The 25,541-nt window shown below is 46.0% G+C and overlaps 1 protein-coding gene across 1 annotated transcript in view; it reads left to right on the top strand.

Annotated features, from left to right (window-relative positions):
- The window catches only part of zmp:0000001236 (mastermind-like protein 2), a 42,033-nt gene extending 16,492 nt beyond the window's left edge, over nucleotides 1–25,541 (top strand). The window contains exons 2-5 of the mRNA XM_053422620.1: nucleotides 16,225–17,442; nucleotides 23,207–23,374; nucleotides 23,866–23,974; nucleotides 24,057–25,541. Coding sequence (XP_053278595.1) covers nucleotides 16,225–17,442; nucleotides 23,207–23,374; nucleotides 23,866–23,974; nucleotides 24,057–24,883 — 2,322 coding nt within the window. The 3' untranslated portion in view covers nucleotides 24,884–25,541. The remainder of the gene's footprint in view (nucleotides 1–16,224; nucleotides 17,443–23,206; nucleotides 23,375–23,865; nucleotides 23,975–24,056) is intronic.

The raw sequence follows: 25,541 nt of genomic DNA, 5'->3' as shown, positions 1-25,541 counted from the left end.
AGAATATACATTATCAGTATAAACCAGGTCAAATGTGAGAAATCTGCACCAGATTAAAGTCATTCTACACCGACAATGATCCTTAAAACAAACTTTTGACTTGTGACACAACTGTGTTACTTTCAAAAGCCGAGACTGTTGCTACGTTTACACCAGTTTGGAAATGTCTCTGGCTCCGCTTCAACACACATCACTCAGAGTTCCAATTCTTTTGTCGGTCCAAGGCAATGAAATCCATGATCTCTTCACCGCCGCTGTTCCTCATTTCTAGTAGTTTTCTGCAACTAAGCACCGTGTGGCCGCAGAGAGGACAACCTGCTTCCTGTTGACACCAACGTGCACGTGCCCGTCGGACATGAAAGGTCGTGTTCTATGCATTTTCAAGAGTGTTAGTCTAGATTATACTTCTGACACGGGCAGAGATTAAAACGCCTTTAAACTCTAAAACATTATTATGGATGTAGCCTAAGCTTTCTGGCATCAGACGGGAGACCAGGCACGTTAGGTCAAGTGCTGCCAATGATCATTAATCAATGAGTTCTTCTGCTCTTCTCTATCAGTTTCCTTTGGTGTCAGTTGCTCCATGCACTAACACATGCAGCACATGATACCGAAGGAAACTCAATTCTCTATTAAACAGTAATAATATCATTATTCAGACGAAGCTGAGACGGCGAAGGATCGGACGCATTCTGCTGCCGTCCCTCGCCGGGAAAAAACCTGCGATGCAGCATTCTCTTCATAGCTGTTAGTGGGAAAGTGGGGTTATTATGTGTGCGTGTGCATGATAACAAGACGAAGAAAGAGAGAGTGAAGAGAACATTCCTTTCTCACTCCCACTCTGCACCAGCACCACACCCCCATTGCTACTCGCTGCCACCCCACCCCCAGTTTCCTTCCTGTGCCTTTTTTTAGAGTCTATTGGATGTTTTTCCCACATCCGGCAACAAAGCCAGCCTTTTTTATGCCATAACCTAACAGCATGGTGTTCTGCGGCTCGGCTGCGCACAGGCATGGTCAAATGTGATAGATTAATAGAGGCCCCGTGCTTTCCCCCGACTTCACCTCACCCGGCTCGAGTGGCTCCCTGAAGAGCAGACATAGGTCGTTCTGGTGCATATAACGTTTAATACTGAAATGTATATTAGCACTAAATATGAATTCACTGTAAGCCCTTTTGTTTGGTGTGAATTTATGTGATTTAGATTGTTTGCTACTGAAATGTAACAAATCAAAGCCTCATAATGTCTTATGATTTGAACATTAGAATATGTTCGTGCGAGCGCTGATGTAACTCAACTCAGGATGTAACATTCTAAAGAAGGAACTCCGGATAAAACTTTCCAGAGACATCGTAAAAAAAAAGCAAGTCAGTCACCGCAGACCCCCCCCCCCCAGTAAAAGCCCTGGAGAATGTCAGAGCGACCCCATGTGAGCGGCAGGATTATGTCTGGTGGGAGATTTCACCGTGATCGAGTGAGCGCGTTGATGATGTTTAATAAAATAAAGGGAATGGAAATATTTCAGAAGAGCCATTCACGTAGAAGATGCCGATGAAGATGTGAACCTGGAAAGACGAGGAGATTCAGGAGCTTTTGGGAATTAGAGCTGACTCTGGATCTCTGCAGGACAGAAACTGTATGTTGAGTCCCGGCTCCTGCTGCTCCCCCGCCTCCTTTCGAACGCACGGGAGATTCTCCTGTAGTCACGTCTGACTCTGACGGGCTCCTGCTGCGCTCCTCATACGCTAAAGGCAAAGTGCGGAGAATATCCACACCCAGTTTTCCAGTCATTTTCTGGAGTTCATGTCTTAAAGCGGCATTAGTTCTACATGTGGGAGCTTCACATGTAAAAAAAAAAAAACTAGCAACGACCGCCGCTGCTCAAACCTGAAGAACATGCTGATGTTGCTTCTCACAGACAAAGGCTGCTGCTGCTCTTTTAAAGCCTCTCGCCATCTACAGGCATCGAGTGCTGGAGCTGGAGGGTTGTTCTTTCTGTGAGCCGCTGGTTTGACTCAGACTCCAGGGCCACATGTGCAGGCGCTGGAACATCTGTTGCCATTGGCTGTTCTGCTCGGTTTTGTGGGCTTTTCCATCAATGACACTGTTTGTCCTTGTTACCGTAAAAAAGTTATACGTTCACCTCAGATATTTGTTTTACTATAATTGAACATGCGGTCGTTACACAGTCACTTAAGTGGGTCACTGACCTGCAGAGTGCACATAGTTCTCGTCTAATAGCCCCTTTTTTTTTTTTTTTCGACAGTGAGTGCATCACATCAGATCGACTGAGTGAGATTAACACACTCGACAGCCATGTTCATCAGTGTTTGTCCTCGTCCTCATTCCTGGTGAATTAATGCCCTCGGTCAGAAAGAATTTTCCCCCTCTGTTATGCTGCCTTGGCTGAGTTTGAGTCACCAGGCTCATGTGTTTTGCCTGAAGTAGTCAAAGCGAGGGGGTAGGGCGGGGGGGGTGGAGGGGTGGGGGGGTTGGAACAGCTGTCTAGCAAGGGAAGGGACGTCTTGCCAGTTGAGCTGTGAAATTCACATAAGCAGGCAGGATAATCTCTTCTACCCAGACTAAATATCATATCCTGGGATGGAAGGTGCAGATAGTTCCATGTGTGCAGCCCCCCCCCCCCCCCCCCTCCACCCAACACGGTGTAATTTGAAAAGGAAGCAGCAGAATGTACGAGGTGATAACCTGGATCTTGTCACCTTGGTACTAAAGGTATAGATGTTGCTTTTGCTTGAATGACGTTTCTACCAAACTGCATTTTAAACTATGAAAGCCACAGGTTCTGTTATCGTGTCTTTCTCACTCCTCCTACATGCTCACTTTGCTCGGCCTCGGGTACAACTCGAGATGAGATTGATTATCTTGTGTTTTCATTCTCGTTCCAATCTCTTCATCTTCTGCTATCATGTGCGATCTGCTGGTTCATCTGCCGCATGAGAGCCTCTGTCTGGTTTGTTGTTCCGAGGCCCAGTTCTACAGAGCGGGCAGAGGGAGCTCGGCCAGATTCTGCTCTGTGCTCGCTCCTCTTAACCAGATGCTGCCACTTGGCTCAGAGTTCCTCGTCTGAGCAACTTTCTTTCGCTGAATTTTGAGGATTCGCCGTCCATTCAGTTTATGTGTCATATACATGTGCTATGTTTCATATCAGTTTGTTTGTCTCTCTGTCATTTAGAAGGATTGTGCCAAAATTTGGGAAATAACACATTAAATGTGCCGAGGATCTGGATCTGGAGGCAGATCCCAGAGAATAATCCCTGGATCCCAATGATAAAAATCAGGCATGTTTGCTCGACCGATATTTACAAACGTGTGCATTTTATTGCAGATCCAAATCAAAATCCTCATCTGGTGAATTTGAATGTGGTTTCATAGGGGCACAGTTGGGCCTCGGCGCTCCCCCCTTGCTCTTCTAGTTCTTCTAGTTCTACTAATTTGTTGTCAGACGACGCAGAAATTGCATTTTTCATCGTGGACGCGTTTGCCAAACTGAATTTAATATATTTAACGAGGTAAAAGGAATTCGGTGATGTAGGAATGATTATATGTCTTGGCAGTAGAAGAAGAACTGGGAAGTGCACGTTAAACCACAGACAAAATGCTCACCATTAAGAACAGTTTTTTCATTTTCCCAGCAACGGATGAGACGTTCTCTTGACCAGATGCCGCTATACCTCGGACCTCCTGCTTGTACTTGCTAGGAACTATTATGGGATGGGATCGAACGCTTTTAGAGATAAACTGTCCTAATGAGAAGAAGGGGAAAAACAAATCCTCCCGACTTTCAGTTATCACAACGGTTGCTTTGTGTTTTCCCCTCAACTTTGCATGCGTGTCAATGATCACGTTATGGGAAAGGAGTTTTTTTCCACTTGGACAGATTACCTGAGAGCACACCGAGTCTCTGCCTCTCACCAGCTGCGACATGTAAAAAGACCTAAAGCCTGGGTTCACACACAGAGACACACACACACACACACAAACACACAAACACACACCGGGAGCTGCCTACAAGCACGAACTTGCTCAGAGACACAAGCTCTGCTGCAACCTTGAACTCTCTCTGCCACTGTGAGAGCCACCGGTCGCCCAGACAGTTGTGAGCTCAGTCCCCTCAGGGCTCTATGGGAAGGCAATTTAGGCAAAACCCCCTCGAACTAAAAATGTTTTTTTTATATTTCACGTGTGCAAGTGAATTCCCAGGAGTTGAGTGTGGAACAAACGCTGTAGAGAAGAGTACGTTCTGTTGCCAAAATGCAGATGTTGAGCTTTCAGGAAGCGACAAATGAAAAGTTGAAGCGTAATCAGTTTTTAACCACTAAAGTGCAGAACTGACACCATCCTGACATGTGACATGAAGATGAAGAAGCCAATGTGTTAATTTCCTGTCGCCTGACAGATTTAAGTTTACGTCTCTTAAATCTACGTTTTGGTCTCCACCTCCAAAAGAGACTTTAAATGTGCTGCAACCGAAACAACGAGATATTATTCTCCGAGGCGTCCAATACGAAACAAGGAGGTTATGTTTTCATCTGCGTGTGTGTGTGTGTGTGTGTGTCTGTCTGATAGAAGGCAGAATTACACACAAAGCACTGGATGGATTACCTTAGTGGAAGGGTGTGGTGCAGGGAGGATGCCAGGAAAGTTTTGGTCAGGATCAGGATCGAGGGCGGATTCAGGAATTTATGTTTTTTGACGTTTCCGCCATTTTCCCAGGGAATAATTCATGGATCTTGATATTTAAGGGACTGGTTTCTTTGATTAAAGTACAGGGGACTGTTGAGCCCTGACAGAGTGATTCCCAGGTTTATTTTTGGCTCGACACGAGGAGCAGATCTGGATAAACGGGTGGATCCGTGATTTTCTTTTTTAAGACTTCCTGTCACATGACGAGATAGAGCATCAGCCTTGTGGAGCAGTCAGCTCCGTGCTCCCATCCAATAATAATCTGGTTCAATGTTATTATTACAAAATAATTGATTAATTGAATTTAAAGAGAAGAATTCAAACTCACAGAGGAAGAAGCATGCACTTGATTTGGATCAATGTTTTCCCTTCACGTGTGTTTTGTTAGTGAATTTAATATCTGCTGTTAACCATGAACATGTTTTCATGATTTCTTGGTTTAGTTACCTCCTAGAGTCGTTCGGAGCCGGCTGAGTGCAAGCTGCATTGTGTAGCTATTAATTTAGAGCTCCACCAGATGATTCCCATGAGTTTCCTGTTTTCAACGGAGAGAGAAAGCCGATTGTTTCTCAGACCACAGCTATTCTGAATCGAGGCGAAAGGTTTAGAATGACCCGAGTTGTTTGTTTTTCATGAATGGCGATATCCAACTTATATCTAAGATGTATCAGTATCATGTGGTGTTTTGTTTTTGTCCTTCTGGGAAATGTCAGGCTGATGATACATTTTTAGAGGTCACATATTTTGTGCTCCACGATCCCCCCAATGCAACCCACCCCCCCCACCACCCCCACCTCCGTCCCTCCCTTCCTCCCTCCCTTCCTCCCTTCCTCCCTCCTCCCTTCCTCCCTCCCTCCCTCCCTCCCTCCCTCCATGCACACTTTCCCTTGGTTGGCGTCGGTGAGAGCTCTGCAGTGTTTTCTGTGTCGGTCTCTTGCGAGCGCTGGTCTACACAGACCTTATTTGGAATGTCAGGACTGATAGGAGTGGGAGTCGAATAAAGCTTCCCACTCACTTGTGTTTTTCTTCTGACTTTCTCGCTGCAGCAGTCCCTCACAACCAGTGGAGGATTGTTTCAGAGCATGAGGGCAGATTAGTGCGACTGCTCGCCCGTCCTGATGCGTGAGGGTCTAATTCAAGAGAAGCCGGAGAGAGATGACAAAACTCAACAAGTGCGCCGTTTTCCAACCAGTGGATTTTTTCCGAGCTTTCTCCACTGAAGCGGTTTAAAACACTAACTGTGTTCCCCTCTCTGAGAGCGTGAGGCTTATCAAGACCTGGCTGAGTGAAGCAGCATTAGCACAGCATTAACCACTCAGCCCAGGTTTCCCATGGGATGTAAAATGGATCCTCGTTTCAGTGGGAAATCGCCACAGCGATGCTGCTAAAGAGCACTTTGCTGCAGTCAGATCTGTTATTGACGAATAGTGTTTCCTGATTTGGAAACTGCAGTCGCGTAAACAGGATTTAGATATGTAACAGTTAGAGCGTAAATACTGTACTGCAACAGATACTACTCAAGTGCAAGTACTGTTGCTTAAATTGTACTCAAGTACATGTAAAACTGATAAAAATTAAGAAGAAGAGGGGGGGTAAAAAATAGTTTGTAACATAGACTGTAAATAAAGATGGATGATGCATCTCCACTTCCTCCCAATATCCAGAAGTGAAGCCAAAATATTCCAGATATGAAGGCGGGGTTCACGAAACAATACTGCAGCCAGCCACTAGGGGGTGATTGAGACACTTTGGCTTCACTTTTTTCTTGTCTGTATATCAAACCTTCTAGATACAAAATATTGAGTTATAAAAGGCCACTGTAGGCCTCTGAACAGTGGCCTAAAACAATCCCTTGTCTGAATGTCACTATTGCGAGTCCTGATCATTCTGCTCAAAGTCCAACGTCACTGCTCTTTCATTCCCTCTGTAAGATATAACCAGTGCTCCCAGCTCCTCCAAGTTTGGACACTGGGCTAAAGGTGTTCTGCATTTTCACAGACAGCAGAAAGTTGAACATAAAAGTCCCAGTTGAAAATTTCACCATGAACATTTGAGCTGCAGACCCATCATGCACCTGTTGGTCACACGATACTGCCGGCGTGTTCGATTTTGTCCACGTGGGGATGTTTTTGGCGGGTGGTGCAGCTTCTGCTCTGCTACCGCTGCTGATTTGGCTCAAAAAGTGAATCACAGCTTCACAATGTCACTTATGTATTCATCCTTGAGTTAAAAGAGTGAAGTTACTGTTTTTTAAAAGTAGTACAAACAACAAAGCTAGTTGATAAAGTATCAAGAGTGAAAGTAATGTAATGACTTCCAGCCCTGAGCACAATTACAGGTTATTTCCTCTAAAGTTACTGCAGATCCTGACACTATTAGGAAGCCTTTGATAACATAGTGAAGTTAGACGTTGGTTTTCTCTTTGTAGTGTCCAGAGACATGACTGGAACGACTGTGTTTCTCCACTCAGCAGTGGCACTGTTGGCTCTCACCGTGCTGCAGCTGCACGCTGAAGAGCAGCCAGATGTTTGAGATGGTGAAATGAGCCTAGCGAGCAGGAAACGGCTCTGCATGCCATAGGAATCGTCTTTGAAAACAGGAAGGGAACTTGTTCCCTGCTTATGGGCCTTTTCCTGTGGCATTACCGGAGGCCGGCCCTGTGTTTGACAGTTGCTGGGAAAAAGGTGCTTGCAGTTGTGTGGCAATGGCCTTTTAAGGCTACAAACATGCCTGTCGTGCTTTAGACGGCTTTAACAAGGGATTTGTTTTTTAATGGAGCAAAATCATCGGCCAGTTTATGTCCAGGCCTCATTTGTATGTCTTGGTTTCACCTTAGCACTTATTGTTGTTTTTCTGTAACGTGATAGTCAAACAAAAAAGACAATCCATGGAACCCAGAGCTGCTGATATGTGAACACACGTCATGTAGCTCCAGGCTTCCTAAAGACTCGGGTTACACTCCTGTTGTTATCCAGGTTTACCTTCTCTAATGTTGTGAATCCTCAAAGTGCATCCAGCTTTGTTAACTTGAACATTTTCCATCTGATCTTCTCATGCTCACAGTGACCTCTGGTGTCTGCGAGGGTTGTTAGTTTCTTATTCCTAGGACTCTGCTGGTGAGAGCCCTTTAAGGTTTTGATTTATGTGAACCCTCCCACACCCTCCAGCAGTTTCCCAGGCTGAAAATTGTTTTCTACCTCCTGCCTCTCACACTTAAGTACATGCACCAATTGAAAGTAACATGTCATCACGGGGCGATAGATCACGTCCTGTCATTTTGTTTGGTGCTCACAGTGAAACACTTCTAATGTGGATCGGGAGAGCCGTGCTCATCGAGGGTGTTTCCACAACTGGAGTCTTGTTGGACCAGTGAGAATTTAAGCAACTGAATGAAAACCCCTTTGAACTACAGTAACATCTTAGCATGCGTGTAAGTGACGAGCAGATTCTGTACGGTTGTGTATTTTCTGGCTCTGGTCTTCCTGTCTATTGGCCTGTCGCTGTTTTACGAGTGAGGACAAACTCTGCCGAGCTTTCACATGCACGTCTGTAACACAACAGAGTTCAGCAGTGTGGTTCAAAAATCCCATTAATTTAGCCATCCATGGTAGATTCACCACAGGCCAAGAGACTGTGAAACAGTTTTATATGCTCATGTGGAAGCCACAAGTCCGTATTGATGTCAGCTGTGTTCGAGAGAGAAAACATGTTTTATTCACGATGGCAAAGAGAAATACTAGACTACCCACAATCCCCAGGTGTGGTCGCGACGCCTCTGATTGGTGGAACTTCATGTCAACCGTGAAAATCATGTCGGCTCTGATCGGATAATTCAGCGTAACATTATGTAACATCAGAGCAACCACGATTTCTAACATGCTACTAGACTATGTTACTGTATTATATGGTATATGAAAAACTATAAACATGAAACACAAACTTTATATAGCAAAACGAAACAAAAAAGAACGTTAAATTCAAGAAGAAGAATGCTGGAAGTCGCGATGTTGGACCTTTTCCTTACGTATTCCTTTTTCAAATATTTTTATAAAATCATACGCTTCATGGTCTCGATTCATCTTGAAGCTGCTCGGCCTGTTTCCAGGAGACGTCCATCTTTGGAAAAAATGAACGGGAGATTTACCTCCGGAACCAGAGGCCTTCTCAAAGTGGGCTGTCACTGTTCCACTCCAGAGAGGAGAGAAAACCTGAGAGAAGCAAAACATGTCTCCTTTAAAAAAACCTGCAAACGATTCCGTGGCCGATGTCGTTTTTCGGCTTTTGAATCATTTATTGAAGGGATCCCTCTTACTCTGAAAGCCACAGCGGTGCGTGCTGCACGGGAATGGCTCCGGAGTCCCGGGAGCCCTCGGTCCTCCTCAGCCACCGTCTCGGCTGCTGGAGAATGACATGCAGATGAGAGGCGACAGCAGTGTCAGGAGCTCCGTGAGCCACATGGCAATGGGTGTATGTGATGTGACAGCTTGTCACTGCGATGTCGGTGACCTGTGGTACGTCTGCAGTGGCGTGGCCTAGCTGCTACTGCGGCGAGGCCTTGACAAGAGTCCGCCCCCCCCCTCGAACACACACACACACACACCCACATACACATGCTGGTTCACAGGATCACTTCACTGCTGTCCTGTTATCTTTTGAATCAGGGACTACACGGCTCTCGGACTCTTTGTACCTCATGGGAGAATCAAGCAGCTCGGCCCCCGGTCCACCTACGATTTGTGTTTTAGAGAATCAAACGAAAAAAACGCTGCAGCTGTATTAAACATCCGTTTGACCGGTGACTCAAACTGTCCGAGCGCAGCCTCACATACCTTGTCACCCTCAATTAAGCTCTCTCATCATTGTAATGGGTGTGCAGTGACCGGTGATTGCAGAGACACCAGCGTTGCTTGTTTCTTCTTCTTCTTCTTCTTTTTTTTTTGTAGGGGCCCCTTACATATTTCCCTCTGAAGCCCGAGCTGCTGTAGCCTTCGGGGATATGGTATTAAACTCGTCTAAAGGGCACGTCAAAGCAGGGGCTGATTGGAACACTGGCTGTAATCTGTGCATTTGGATAATGGAGAGCTGATCTTTGAACGGCGATGTCTCCGAGAGGATTTATTTTGTGCTCAAGCTGCGTTTTTTTTTTTTTTTTGGGTTAAAATAGCAAAGTAGCCGAGCCACAGTAACTGTAGAAAAAAATCTGCCTTCAGTAAACATAATGGCTGATTTCTCTTCAAAGGAGCTCTTATCATCTCTTCCCATTTCCCACAGGCGGCCACAAAGCTGCCTCTCTCTCCCTCTCTCTCTCTCTCTCTCTCCTTTTTCCCTGCTGCTGCTGCTTCTTCGGCTGCTCATCCTTCTCTCCTGCCGGCTCTCTGGAGGGCAGCCTCAATCTAATACAACTGTGTCAGGAAGTGTGGGGATGCAAAGTGCTGATGAGCCAAAAGTAGCCCACCTCTGCAGTGTGCTGCTTTGTCCCAACACGCGCCAGCCAGCCTGATTAGGAAAGTACACCATGATCCTGTGTGCTCACATCCCTGTGCAGCCTCACGGCACACCAGGCATGTTAAGTGTGTTTCCCTCTGTTGTTCCATTTTGGGAAAAAAAGATTGCAACATGTATGTGTGTAGTTCACTGTGTGTACAGAAGGATCACACCCACCGATGGTATCAGTTTGTCGGGGACTAATCTATCCACTAAAAGGTTTTAATTTAATGCTGCAAGTAGCTGCCAAGATTCACAAGAGCTGAGCTGCTGGATTCTTATGAAAACACCATTTGTGTTGGCATGGCATATGTTTTAGATATAGATTTCATAAATAACTATTTCTTGTTGTGCATCACTTCCCGTGCCGTGCTGATCTCTTTAAATTACATGTATGTGAGGCTTAGAGCTAAACAGCTTAAAGATGATTGTACAGTTTAAAGATAAACACACATTAGAACAACTAATATGGATCCTGATGAAGTCAAACTCAAAATGCTCGATTTGTGAGTATTGTCAGTATATACTCTGTAATGGTTTTGGTTAATGGTTTTATCTAGAGCTTTTCTAGTCTTGATGACCACTCAAAGCTCTTTACAGTACAGTTTTACATTCACCCATTCACACACACACATTCATACAGTGCATCTATTCGCAGCACATTGTTATTCTATGGGGCCATTCGGGATTCAGCATCTTGCCCGAGGACACTTCGGAATGCAGATGTTGTCAGACTGGGGATCGAACTGCCGACCTTCAGGTTGGAGGACGACTGCTCCACCCCTCACCCTCACCCACAGCCGCTGTAATGAGATGCATGTTTGCAAATATAAAAACATATTGTACACATTGTATTCTCAATAAAAACTAGCCGAGACTTTGTAACAAGCAAAAAACCTAGAACTAGACTCGTAATTGTTCACAGAATCGCAAACACCCATAAATATCAGTCCCCTAAATATGCTTGATAGTTTTTAATCAAGATCCATGAATTATTCTTTGAGAAATCAGTGAAAACCCCATTATCTTCTAACGTTAACTTGCTTTCAGACATGCAATGAACTCCGGATAATCTCTTGACAATCTCCGGAGGGGCTCGTTTGAGTGTGAGCGAGAGATTTTCTCCGAAGTTCTCTGACCAGCCTCTTAGTAAGAACTCCGGAGAATGTCCACATGAGCCGACGTGAAAAAACCGCAGGAGATCCTCCACAGGATTAACAGTGAGACAGTGGACGTGTTGATGAGGTGTCGAGCACATGATTCACACAAAACTGACGCTTAAACAATTCAAATATATCTGAAAAGGCATTCACAGATGTCAAGAGGTCGACGCCAGTTTTAATTTGATATTTAATACCTTACTTCCTGCCTCTGCTGCACCTGCATCGGCCGAGTGCACCACAGACTCCTGTGTTGTTGCGAACGCGTCTTACAACCTCTTGGGGCGCTGTTTGTAAGTCAGAGGCAAACAAACTCCTTCCCCCGAAGTTTTTTCGTAGAAATCCATTCTGTCGGGGGTTTTGTTTTTGCGTAATCCTGCCGAGAGAAAAACAAACCAACAGAAAAACACACAGACGCGGGCGAAGACATAAACTCGCCCCTCTGACCCAATCTGACTGAATCTAAACTCAAATAAATTATTCTGAAAACTCTTTTGGAGCAGCCCCAGCTCCCCCCCCCCCCCCCCCCCCCCCCTCGCCTCCATTATAAACTATGTCAAGTTCTGCAGGATGTTTGATTCCCCTGGATTTACAGTGTTGTCCCGGCTTCCAGCTTCAGACAGAAACCCTGTAATTAAACAAAGCCCTCCGCATTGTTTTCAGGCAGATAGCTGAATTTTGCATGACAGCTGATCATTGGCACCGGACTGAGAGGGCTCTTGTTTCTTATCTGGCAATAAGCGAGCTGAAACCCCCTCCTGTAACCGTGCACAACCTGCAGAACCGCATAAATATTATGTCTCCCTAGAAACACAATAGCGGTATTTATTCCTTTATTTTGGGGCTGTGTTTTTTCCATGTCGGATGCCGAGAGGAAGGGTTCTAGCTCTTGCGGGAGCGGATTGCAACATGTCTCAGGACTCTGGTGAATAGATTAAAGGCTGGCGAGCTTGTGGAGCCGCACTTTTGTACGCAAACACACATGCACGGGCAACAAAACCTTCAAACACTGTTCAAACCCATACCCTGGAAGCATGGCGTGGCTCTGAGGGGCTGTGCCACCGGTGTGACAGATGGTACCGGGAGGCCTGGTGCCGCGGCTCACCCGGAGCTCCATCCACAGTGCTCAGCATCACCACACTGCTCAGCATGACACACGAGCGACCAGCCACCCAGCTCCCAGGAATAGATAGCCTCTGTTCACAGGGCCAAGGTTAGGTTCCTCGCTGCCACTGTCGAAGGGGACCAGTGAGCAGGAAGAGGACGTATTTAAAATGATGAAAATATATTCTGGATTCATTAATATAGTTTTTAAATGGGATTGTGTGTCCACTAGTAGGTAAATTTAAGGAGTTGAACCTTGTTACAACCAAATGAGCAGGTATATAGGTGTTTTCTGGTGTTAGTGGGTTGTTTGAAAAGGGACTTTTGTTCAAATCCTTAAAATTTGGATGAAATGTTCCAACTTCCAGTAAGAAATCATTCCGTCAGCCTTGGTTTTGTATCACCTAATTTCTCCAGAGGACGTTTTGCTCGCTGCCAACTCAGAAAATAGATGAATTAACATTTTTACCAACCCCAGAAAACACAGTTACACTTTCATCTCCAGGATGACGGGTGTATGATACGTACTGTGTACGTTTGAGCCTCTCATGCAGCAGGAGTCACTTTCAAAGTGATTCCGAGCTTCTAAGCTCATTAAATGTTAATCAAAAAATCTATTTTCAGATCACATGGAGATCCGTCATGAGGATTTCAGGTCAGCCAGGAGGCGACTGCATCTGAGCGCTCAGTGAACAGGACCTTCCTTTATTTGTTGGAGATTATTTTGAACAAGTGTCTGAGCTTGTGTGTTTATTTATTTTAAACTTGAACGTCGGTAACATCCTGACGCACTCGTGATCCGACCTTCACCCAAACTGCAGAGCGTCTTCAGAAGCCTCGGCTTTGAATTCTGAATGAAGAGCTGCCCTTGACCGCAGTCCATTTTATAAATGGCACAGCGGCACTAGTGAGACTCCCCGGCCTCACAATGGCTTTTTGCAACACATCCACTGTCCGTTCCATTATTCATGATGTGTTTGCTCAGACGGTGCCTTGAACCACGAGGAGTACTCCTGTCTGTCTTCTCCAGGAGGAGAGTGAGAGAGAGAAAGTGCACAAGCTACACACACACACACAAACACACACACACACACACACACACACTGGAAGGGCCTGTTTTCATCTGGTTCTGCAGAAAAAACAGATGTCCAGTAATGTGTGGAGGAGCACAACGCTTAATAGTCTGGAGCTCGGTGAGGATGGTGCAAGGGAGCTGGTGAATGAAACACAGTGTAGATGAACTCATGGAACGTTTCCAAGTTTTGAACTGTATGTGTCTCTGTAGTTTTCTGAGCTGGCATCACCCGACCCGGCTGCCATTACATCACCGGACAAGATTTCCTGCTCTCTCTCGTCTCGGTCAAGGGTTTTTCAAGTCAGCCGTACTTTTGTGTCAAACTGTATTCCACTTCAAATCAGTTATTGCTTTTTTCTATCTATTTACTTCACTATACAAAGGGTGAAAGGTAGGATAGTCCATTGTTGAACCCTATGGGGGATGAAATACAGAATAGAATAAACATAGAGTTGATTAAAATCAGATGAAAACAGTTAGACACAGAACACAAAAGTAAGAAATATATAATATGAGCAAAGTAGAGTAAATAAAATACATAGCACTACTATTATTATTGTCAATAATAATAATAATAATAATGAAAATGTTAATCATTTATGTAAAACAGTTACTAGTACAATATTTTCCTACACTGCATTTATATACATTAATTTCATCAAAGTAAAGTATTGCTGTAATTAATTAGGCGAAATGTTGTGATATGTATTATTATACACATACATAATAAATAGTACAGCTATATGGCTCAGCTTAAGATACATAATACATAGTACAACCAAATACGTCAAACTAATAGGAAACTACTACCACCGCTATATATAAGTACTACTACTACTACTACTACTACTACTACTACTTATAATAATTATAATAATAAGGATATTAAACTAAGATTTTCTGTCCCAATTTATACATTAATTTCATTTAATTATTGCCTTGTTATAATACAGGCGCTGTTCACTGCATCCAAATACACACGATGTGTTTGAGTCACATGACGAACAAGAACATTTTTTTGCTTACAGACAGAATATTATTACATTTCTCAGATGTCAGGAGGTTTGTAAATCAGCCACCAAACAAAGTGGAGAAGCAGGAATCTGCCTCCAGCTGCAGCTCCACACAGTGACGACATGTTGTTGGCAAAAATAAATAAAGGAAACAAACTGGCCACTCTCACTTTGACATCAGTCTGCCTTTGTGTTTGGCCGAGTGGGATTCGGTGAATGGTTTATTTTGTTGTGCCTTCACATCGGTCATTGTCCCCGAGCTCATGCACGTGTTTACTAAAATAACCCCAATGTTTACCTGGAAGTTAATCATGCTTTTGAAGAAAAAAAAAATGCTTTGCACTCCCGAAGCTCAGGGCAAAAAGCAGGGAGTCTGAAAAAGAGCTAATTGCGCTGGAGAGATTCTCCATTAACGTCCTCGGTGGCAGAGACGCCTCTGTGCCTTGATTAAAATGTGAGCATGCAGGCCCATCTCCAAACAGCGGCTGAGACCATTAGCAGAAGTAACTCAGACACGAGCCGAGTAGAAATGTAGTGAGGTACAGGATCCGCTCCAAACCCTCAGGCTGTGAATCATCTTAATGCAATGTGTGCCAGCAGGTGGAAATGACTCAAATCTGTTCCCACAGTGAAATATGCATCACGCTGATACTCCTCTCTCCGGCGTTCAGGTCGGCGGAGGATCGGAGTCATTTGGTTTCCATGCAGGCGCCACATTAAAAGATGGTCAGATAAAGGCACAAAACGTTTTGTTATTTTGTTATGTGTATACAACACCGTGCCGCTGCATAAACAATTTCTTTTCTCAGCGAGTTGTTGACGATGACGCAAGGAACGACGATAACATCTGAAAATATGAGTAATCCTGTTACTAAAAACAATTTAGTTTTTTTTAATGCTTTTACGGGGGCGTGTAGGTTTGAGTTTTGAGTCGTCACCGTGTGCTTAGTACCTTTTTAAATGGAAAACACGGAGCGAGGACAAAAGGAAGTCAGATATCTGCAGCGGCGTGTTAAGCAGAAATCTCAGCCACAAAGGAGAAACTCTGCAATCTGAGGAAGCACAATGGATGAAGATATAATGTATGCAAATGAGGGAAACAGACAAAGACCCTATTCTTCTCTCTCGGGTCCGTGGACTGTATCAGATTCCCTAACTATCTCCTCAGCCCATCCACTGCGCTCCAGCTACATTATATAAAAACAAGGTTCTAAGTGCTGCAGCAGCGTTTCCTGCACTGCATGTCGTTAAACACATTTATATATATTTTAAGCTCCAATCCGAACGTATCTGCTTGGTCTCAACGTTGCAATGGGACCCGTGACTTCAGCCTGAATCTCTGTTGGAAAGAAGAAACTGTCTATTAATAAAAAAAAAGTAATCTTCCTTAATTTCACAAGTTTGTCGAGCCCGCTGCATCTACAGGCCTCGGAGCAAATTGGGAAATTGGATTAATTTACATGCTGATACTTTGAACTGGATTTGGAGTTTAATGCACAGAACTATCGCCACAATATAAATTGGTTGACAGGGAATCGAGTGCAAGAACTTAAAGGGCTGTTCTGACGAGGGGGTTCTTCAGGGTCGGTCTCAAAATAAATATGTAAAACCATACGTGAGCTGAAGGGTTTTGTGTCTGTTTCAGAAAAGGTTTTAAAACTCTGCTCTCTTGTGTTTTGCAGCTCCAAGGATCTCTGCGACGGAAGATCGAGGGCCATGCACCGGGACACATACCGAAGCAGAATGGGTTATCCTGCGGTTTCTCGGGAGTGGACTACAAGAGGGTCCGCCTGGACCCCGGCGCTCTGGGACATGGGCCTTGCAACCATAACTTGACCCAGTCTCACTCGCTTCAAGGGTCGTCGGCCATGGGCATGCAGAGGAAGAATTATATGATGCCTCACGGAGTCGGGTCGGACATCTTCAACATGACCCTGAAGGAAATGAAGAAGGAGCCCATCGAAGTCCCGTCGTGCGGCCAATCAAACACGGAGATGATTTTTGACTTCAAGGATGAATGTGGCAGTCAGATTGACCCAGATCTCCAGGATCTGTTTGATGAGCTGACAAAGACGGTGTCCCCGCTGAACGACCTGGAGTTCGAGAAGATGCTGAAACAGGATGATACGTTCGGTTTGGATCTGGGTCGGCCAAGCTCAGCAGGCGCAGCTGCCAGCCTGTGCTCCCCGATGGACAAGCCCATCAAGATGGAGCACTCCCCGGATTTTGGCCAGGTTCACGCCGGCTCGCCCCAGCTTCGCCCGGCCTCGGCAGGGCCCTCGTTCACGCTGACCGGCACCTCCTCCGGCACCACTACGCAGAAACCCAACACTCCGGCAGGACACCCCAGAGCCATGCCCTGCTGGCCAGAAATATCCCACGCAGAGCAGCTGAAGCAGATGGCGGCAAACCAGCAGCAGCCGAGCTCTTTGCTCCACCACCACCACCAGCAGCCACCTGTGGGACTGCCCAGCTGGGCTCCTGCCATGAACAGCCACTCTTCCACCAGCAACTTCCCCCAGGACAAGGTCTCCGGGCCGGCGCAGGTCAACCAGCAGAGGATCGGCGCCCAGAGCAAAGGGATCAACAACTGCCTCTTCAAGTCAAACGGCCACAGCGGCTCCCATCACCTGGACATGAAGATTCTCAGCACCAAGCCCACATTGCACTTCAGCCCCAAAGCTCCCCACTCTGCCGGGGGGCAGCCGATGTCCATCATGACGAGCTCGGGGAACAAGGCCTCGGCCCAGCAGCAGCAGCAGTCGCCCTCCACGTGCCAGAATCAGCCTCATTCATCGCTCCACTTCCAGAACCAGCAGATCTCCACGTCAGGGGCCCTGTGTCTGCAGCCCAAGACTGGTCCTGCCGGGCTGCCGTTCAAACTGGCACAACAGAGACAGGTAAAGGCTCAATTCATAATCCTTCAAAATATATATGTTATTAGATGAAACCTTGTATATCCAAACTTTTAGAAAGAGATGTGTTATGCTCATATTCAGGTTCAGGTTCCCTATTCATTCAATCCTTTAAACTTTGTTTGCATAGCACCTTTCATACAGGTTGGTGCAGTTCAAAGTGACAGTTTCCATCAGACTGGCAGCTATGTGTACATTATGCAAATGTGGGACAACGTTATGACACAAGTATTGGCCGTGTTGCTGACGAGGCGTTCAGGAGCAGTGGGGAAAAGGAGCTCCCTCTGCTGCTTTCTTAATTTTGCAGAAATTGTACGAAACACAAAATCACACACTTGAAAGAAAAACTTAAAAAGCACAATATGTTCTCTTTTAAGGAGTTAGGACAAATCTGCTTTGCATTTCTTTTGATAAACTTAAAAAAAAACACCAGACACAAACTAGGTCATCCCGAGACAATTAAAAATACACAGAATATTCCTTCATGTATTTTTTATCTAAAAATGATCATTGGTGTTAAGAGGTTTTTATCACACGATGACAACACAGCAGATGTTATTAAATACTGTCTGTTTAGTTAATGGCAGCAGCTCTGATCTTTTATTACCAAACATGCTAAACAAACTAATTACGCTGTGAGAAGCTGAAAGTTCATTTCTATTCTCTCAAGATTCATCTCGATGATTTATCTTTTTGTTTTGAGTGTATGCCTTGTGTGTGTTTTATTCCTCTATGTGTAAAATAAGAATAAGTAGCAGCCCTGGATGTCATCTCCTCTGCCGAAGGTGCAGTAACACAAACTGTCCCTCGTCCTCCTCATCAGTCGACAATCCTCCGTTAGCTGTTTGTTTTGGGACTTTCTTGTCTTCATTGTTCTCGATGCCGCCGCGGCCCTTTCTCTGCTGTTGAATATGCATTTCCCCCCCGAAAGTGCTTTTGACGATGACACAGATTGCCAGACCACGGCAGAGTAACATGCAGGACTTCTAATTTCTTTGCCTGTCATGGTGGCTCCGCGTCAGGGCCCAGATATGCACAGCGGGATTTGCTAATTGGAGGTTGTTAGCTACGAGGGACAAGTGGTGGAAAATGACAGTAATCTGCTTAGCCTGGTGCCCGAGGTTGAATCACTGATTTGTTATGATTGGGGAGATTTAGCCCCCCCCTTTCATTCCTTGCACTAACAGTATCTGTAGCCGTCTTTGTATGAAATGATAAAGGGAGCCACACAAGAGAGCTCTCGTAACCTCTACAGATCAAGGCAAGTGCCTGAGTGACTGGGAGAGGGTGGGAGGAAGGAGAGAGGGCGGGGGGTGGGGTGGGGGGGGGGTGGGGGAGCCGTGCAGACATTGAAGTAAACAAGATAGGATGACAAATACATCATCATGCATGGGTGTAACAGAACCTATTTTACTACCATACCAGGGAGTCATTTACTCCTTCAACACAACTGTGCACGGTCATGTATTACCCCCCCCCCCCCCCCCTCCCCCCCCGCCCTCTTTAAAGTGTCTAAATCCATCATTCATTCATTATTCATCATAACATTTATTTTATGAGGCTGAGATATCTTTAAAATCTAAACTATTGATTCATCTGTATCCGTATTTCCAGAACTCCAAATGACCCCATTTCTAAATGATGTAATCTATAACATTTCTTCATTAAAATGTATAAAAACAAATCAGAAATCACCCAATTTTATTAAAGGGACTTTTCGTTTAGGCTTTTTAATTTCACCATTTCTTCTTTCCCTGCTGTAACATCCAGGGCTAAATGACGCCTGGAGAAGTAAAAACGATTATTCACTGTTGTTTGCTTCATAACGTGAATAAAACTTTTATTCATGACCTCATCCTGGAACGTGGTTTTCATCGGAGTTGTTTGAGGAGGATTTTCCACCAGAGGGGGGGAGGGGGGTTGAAGACCACAACTCCCATGATCCCACGCTGCTTCATGACATCATCAAACTGGGTCTTTTGTTATTGATTTGATTGGGAGACCCCTGGCTGCCGAAGTTCCAATTTCTTTTTAATCAAAAGATTTCAGAATTAGCGGTAACTTTAATATCAGTGATGCCCGAGGCGTTGCTGATAATCACTAATGATGATATTTCCGTCCTTCTTAACTTAATGCGGCATATTAAAAATCTGAAAGTATAAGAATAAAAATGGTGCATAATTAAAAAAAGCCACAGTGGTGAGAAGGAAATGGAAGAGAGACGCGTGGAAGAGCTTAATGAAAAAAGCTTTGACTGGAATTTGATCAATTATTTAGAAAAGCAAAGGTTTTCAAAGCCCGAAGCTCCTGAAAGTAAAAGAGCTCAGTCACCTCTGGTCTTCAGATGCTGAGGCTGTGGCAGGAGTTCACAAGGGGGGGGGGGGGGGGGGGGGGGGGGGGGGGGCTTTAATGATGCATTTTGGGGGTTTTGAACAAATTAAATATGCAAACGTGAAGAGGAGGTGTTTGAGAGAAGCTGAAAGCCGTGTTTGTCTTGTGCCGTCAGCGAGGAACCGGTTAAAAGTCCAGCTAATGAGGAGGCGACAGCTCACTGAGAGGAGAAAGAGAGAAAAGAGTCTCTTCCCACAGTGAATTGAATTAGTAATGCTGGAAAAGTAAAAGGTTCTGAAAGAGTGGCCCTGATTCCCCCCGAGCATCGCCAGGGAGAGGGACTCGGGCTTCCTCCGGCTGAGAGAGAGGGCCCAAGACCTTTTCCACCTAAAAGAGAAAAGCAGCTTTGCAGTTGAAATAATCGTTTGCAGAGTCAGACGTGTCAGAATTCAAACCCACCACTCGGCAAAACTCGAACCATGACGTCACACAGACACACACACACACACACACACACACACACACACACAGAGAGAAAAACACCTCGCTCAGGGAAAGTAAGAAAACAGTAGAGGACACTGATTCATTATGAAACCTGCTGTGGTCGGTGGGCAGAGCCGTTTCAAGGACACACTCCAGCGGTGGAGCTATGTTGTGTATTTAAGCTACGGTGACAAATGCTATAAAGAGAAAAAACCTGACGTGTTAATAAAATCATTTCAGGCTGTCGTTATTTATGACGCCCTGAAATCCAACGTGTTCCCATTTTCCCCTTTTTTTGTGGAAAGCGTTAAAATATCTGTTTGCAATTTTTCCTGGTAAGGAAACGCCTCGGAGCTTTGTGCACGCAGGTGCAGAAAAGGCAATCTTTGAGAAATATAGTAACAAAGTGGTTTTCCTGGCTCAAACTGAGGTATTTTGAGTTATTCACTCCTCTTGTAATATAATATAATAATGCAGGGGGGGCGGGGGGGGGGACGAAAGAGCAAGTTTTCACAATGGAGATTGGATTTATATTGTTCAACTGGAACTGGAACCGCCTCCAGGACAGATTTATAAATTTCACTTTTAGTTTTATAGTTTTAACTATCTACGTATCTAGTGGAGTGAAAACAGTGATACCCTTTAGTCTCTATATAGTATTTTATCTGCTCAGACACATATTTTGCATATAGTTCATGTATGAATCAGTTTTATTTGAGGGGGGAGAAATGTTTAATATTACTGAATAAACTCTTATGGCCAACAAACATATTTCACGACTTCAAATGACCCAATTCCCCTAAAATATAGATTAAATGAAACAATTCTTCATTAAAATGCCTAAAAGCAACTGGATGTGTGGTGTATTTTGTTGAGTTGTGTACCTACATTGTGCAGGAGTGCCATTGCTGTCGCTATTAGCCTCAGCTAATATAGATTCCCATTTAGAGCTAGCACTTTGCTTCCTCTCCTTTCTACGCAAACAGAAACAGTCTCTTATGTTGATTACCCCGGTGGCACCACCTCCCTCAGTTTTGGGATCCGAGCTGAGCCTCTGCACCGGGTCACTCCGGCAGCGCGGTGAAGGGAGTGCTTGTTTCCTGGGAAAGGGAGCCGCGGCCAAGTCCAGATGCCGAGCGGCTCCCCGGGGACCCGCGTCCCGGGTCCAGACTTGGAGGAAGTGCAGTGTGAGAGCCGGCGAGGCTGGGCCCGGATCACTGTCAGCTGCCTACACTGCCGCAGGATGGGAGACTAAATCACCGCGCTCCTTCTCCGAGGCCCGAGCCACATGTGGTATTCATTTACAACAAGCTTGTGAAGAATGAGAGAAGGGGGGGGGGGGGTGAACACGGAAAACAGCTCTATGACACATGAGGATGACAGAGAGGATTACTCAGTCCTACATGCTAGAACACCCCTGACTGGGTTTGTCTTACAGCCGGGGCGGTGGAACCAGCCCTCTCCGGTGCACCTCTGTGGGGAGACGTGTCTGTGATGGACACGGTTTCTCACAGTCGGCTCACGGCGGAGGCGGAGGCGAAACCAGCCACCGAGCTTTTGGAGAGAGTAACAGGAGAAACCAGTGTTTTGATGTTTCAGTCCCTGTGTAACCTCATTGCCATGCTCGGGCTGCTGTGTGGGTTGAGCCCGGGCGAGGGAAGCTGAATATTAGCTCGTCTGAAATGGCTTGTGACTCCTGATGAGTTTCAACTTCACTCGCTCTCTAATCCCGGCTCGTTAGTTCCCCATATTTCAGCCCCCATTCATTATCATTCACCAACGCACACACACACTCTCTCTGACACACACACAGACATGCACGTACACACACACACACACTCTCTCTCTCTCTCTCTCTCTGACACACACACAGACATGCACGTACACACACACACACTTCCCCTCTCTTTTCTGTCTGTTTTTCTTTCGGGACCACAGAGTCACCACCCTGTAGAGAGTCGTCCTCAGCAAAGAATCTGTTCCCTAAGTAATAGCTTCTTGCTAAATGCACTGTTGGATTTTAATCCACTTCACCCTGGGAAATATTTTAAGTCAACACAACGACTGACACTGTACACACAGCCTGTGTTGACTGGGATTTTGTGCACATTAACCTCATTCGTGACAGAACGCCTGCACTTTGTGGAAGCCCCGGCGTAGGGAGGGTGTCCCTGTGTCCACAAGAAAGACCGGTTTAGCACTTTACTCCTGGAGGGTATGGATGGCGTGTGCAAAAAAAAAAAAAAAAAATGCATTACAAGGATATGTAACATCTCAAATGGCGAGATGGTGAAAGCTTTGAAAGTGGGGGAAAAAAAACACACACGGGACAAGGATTTCAAATGAAAGAGCCGGTTTGGACGTCTCAATTTCCTTTGAGTGCAGCCGGCTACAACGTTTTAATCAGTGTGATAGTGTCGGGAGCCAAATGGGTTTTCTGGAGGGGAGGATGTCTCCGTGCCAAACACAACAGTGATCAGTAAAAGGAGAGCTTAAATGGAGGTAGTCATGGTGCTGGCGCTCTGCTCCCTATCGGCACACATTTTTTCTGCTGTCTCAGGGATTCTTTCCACTCTCTTTAGACTCAATTATCAAGGGAGACGCAGGCCTTGAGGAGGAGGGCTCGCACTCCCCCCCCCCCCCCCCCCCCCCACACCCCCCACACCCCCACCCACCAAAAGAGAAAAATCCTCTCACCAAGTCTCCCTGTTTTTATCTGCAGAGGGAGTCGCCTTGACCACATTTCTGGAGGTTGCACTGCATCTTTGTCACAGATCTAAAAATGCCTTGTACAGTTTTGCCCTCTTGTGGCCAAACTCTATCATTACATGTTCTTCTTTCACTAGCACTCAGCAGAGAAAAGGCACAAAAGAAAAGGCGTATTTGCTGTTGACTTTAATGTGAAACCGTGTGTGTGTGTGTGTCCTCCTCTTAGGGCGTCCCTCCTGGTCCCAGGCTGCCCATCAATGGGAGCTTAGGGGTGATGTCGGCCCAGTCGCAGCCTCGAGCCCCGGTGCCCAACCTCCAGCAGAAAGGCCCGAGCAAAACGCCAGCCATGCAGCAGAGGCAGATCAACCAGCAGCAGCTCGCCGTCGGCAATCCGGTAAGACCACGAACTGATGAGCCGTTCAGACAGAAGAGATGATTGGTGAGATATCATCTCACAAACCCTTCCACTCTGTGCTGCGCTTCTATCGCAAAGACAAATCTCACCTTTATAGGTCATATGATGCATTTTCTACTTTGGGCTTTTCTACTTTGGGCTTTTCTACTTCCTCTGGGCTCGGCGAAGTTCCCCGCTGGCACCCTCTGTTCGGGGGACGCCTGGTTCAGGCTCCCCACCGCCGATGGGGAGCCTGAACCAGGCGTCCCCCGAACAGAGGGTGCCAGCGGGGAACTTCGCCGAGCCCAGCCCCAGCTCTGCCGGCTACCACCAGAACAACCGAGCCAGCCGCCTGACCTTTGACTTCCTGCCCGATGGAGACAACACCGTCCCCGGCATCAACACAGACTCAGACATCAACACAGACTCAGACTTCATCGACTCTCTGCTCAAGATTCTATTTGCAACTTTCTGTGTGTTTTTCTTCTCAGGACAAAGACAACGCTCATGATCAGTTCAGCCGCCACCTCACGAGACCCCCCCCGGACTACAAGCAGTCAAGAAGTATGGTGGGACTCAAGCAAGGAAACATCTACACAGGTATTTCCATTTCTGATCGGACAGAAATCACAGATGTGATTGTTTTTCATGCTCATAACCGGTTTATCTTCGATGTCTTCAGGTCAGAACTCGTCCCCGTCTTCCAGCAACGGCCCCGAGAACGACCTGCAGTCCATGGCCTGTCACCTCCCGAGCGGGTCCGGTCCCAAGATGACTCCTTCGCCATCGGAGCGCCGATTTGGCCTCGGCCCCGACTGTCATCCGACTCCTTGCATCGGCCAGTTCCAGCAGCACAACAGCCAGAACCCACTTGGACTCAATCAGAATAAACCGAGGTTCCTGGGGCCAAACGGGCAAGCGGGTTCCTTCGGGATGAACAATGTAGCAGGCGTTCAGCATCAGAGGACGACAGCTGACCTGCATTCCTCCGGGGTCCCGGGGCAGGGTCTCGGGGGCTTGATGACAAATGTCAACATGGGGTGGGGCTCGGCCAACAAGCAGTTGACAGCTGGACTTGGCGTTAGGCGGATACCCAACCCGCAGCTGGACATGTCCAACCACCCGTACCAACAGCGGCACATCGGACCCCCGAACCAGGTGGCGCCGGACATCGGGATGCTCCCTCATAACCCCTCCATTAGAGACACGGGGCCCCGGCCCAACCAGCCGATCATGGGCTCCCCATCGGCGGTGGGGAGCCTGAACCAGGCGTCCCCCGAACAGAGGGTGCCAGCGGGGAACTTCGCCGAGCCCAGCCCCAGCTCGGCCGGCTACCACCAGAACAACCGAGCCAGCCGCCTGACCTTTGACTTCCTGCCCGAGGGAGACAACACCGTCCCCGGCATCAACACAGACTCAGACTTCATCGACTCTCTGCTCAAGTCCGGCTCAGGGAACGACGACTGGATGAAAGACATAAATTTGGACGAGATTCTCGGCAGCCACTAGTGAATTATGGATCACGATAAAAAAAAGAAAAAAGAAAGAAAGACCCAAAGCCCAAAACTGTAGAGGTTATGTACACAAGGTGGAACGGGAGAACATTTGTAAATAATGATAAAAAAATGGGATTTTATAAACTCACAATATTTGTTATCCAAGTAATACTGTATTGTTTTATATTGTATTTACTGTGAAATCTGTGTTTTTTTTTCTGTCTCCAGCATATTTTCCGGTTCCTGGTATTTTTTTTTTGTCCCGAGAAACTGCTTCTGTTTGCGGTCGCTGTTGTTCATGGTCGGTCATCTTCAAGCTGTAGTGCTGTCTCCTGTAGGATCGAGAAACCAAGTTCACACTGTGAAAAAGAAAACATTGCTGTGTTGCGTTCAGGTTCATCTCCAAGTTTAATGTCTCCGCCCACTATAGCATGATATGGTATTTACCTTCAGACGTTTTGCTGCCACACAAAAACACACAGATGTTATTCTTTATTTTTTTCTTACGTACTGTTCAAGCTTTTTTTTCGATCTGTGGTAGTTTTCGATGCAGTTTAAATAATGTAACCCTTCATTTTTTCTTTTTTTTTCTTTCATGTGATATTTAATAATTATTGGGATAGTATTAAAACATTATAACACATGCAATTAATAAACTTGATTTGAATTCA

This window comes from Pleuronectes platessa, chromosome 5 (assembly GCF_947347685.1).
Source record: "Pleuronectes platessa chromosome 5, fPlePla1.1, whole genome shotgun sequence".
Taxonomy (NCBI): domain Eukaryota; kingdom Metazoa; phylum Chordata; class Actinopteri; order Pleuronectiformes; family Pleuronectidae; genus Pleuronectes; species Pleuronectes platessa.
Note: the sequence above shows the minus strand (reverse complement) of the source record. Positions and strands in the feature narration are given on the sequence as shown.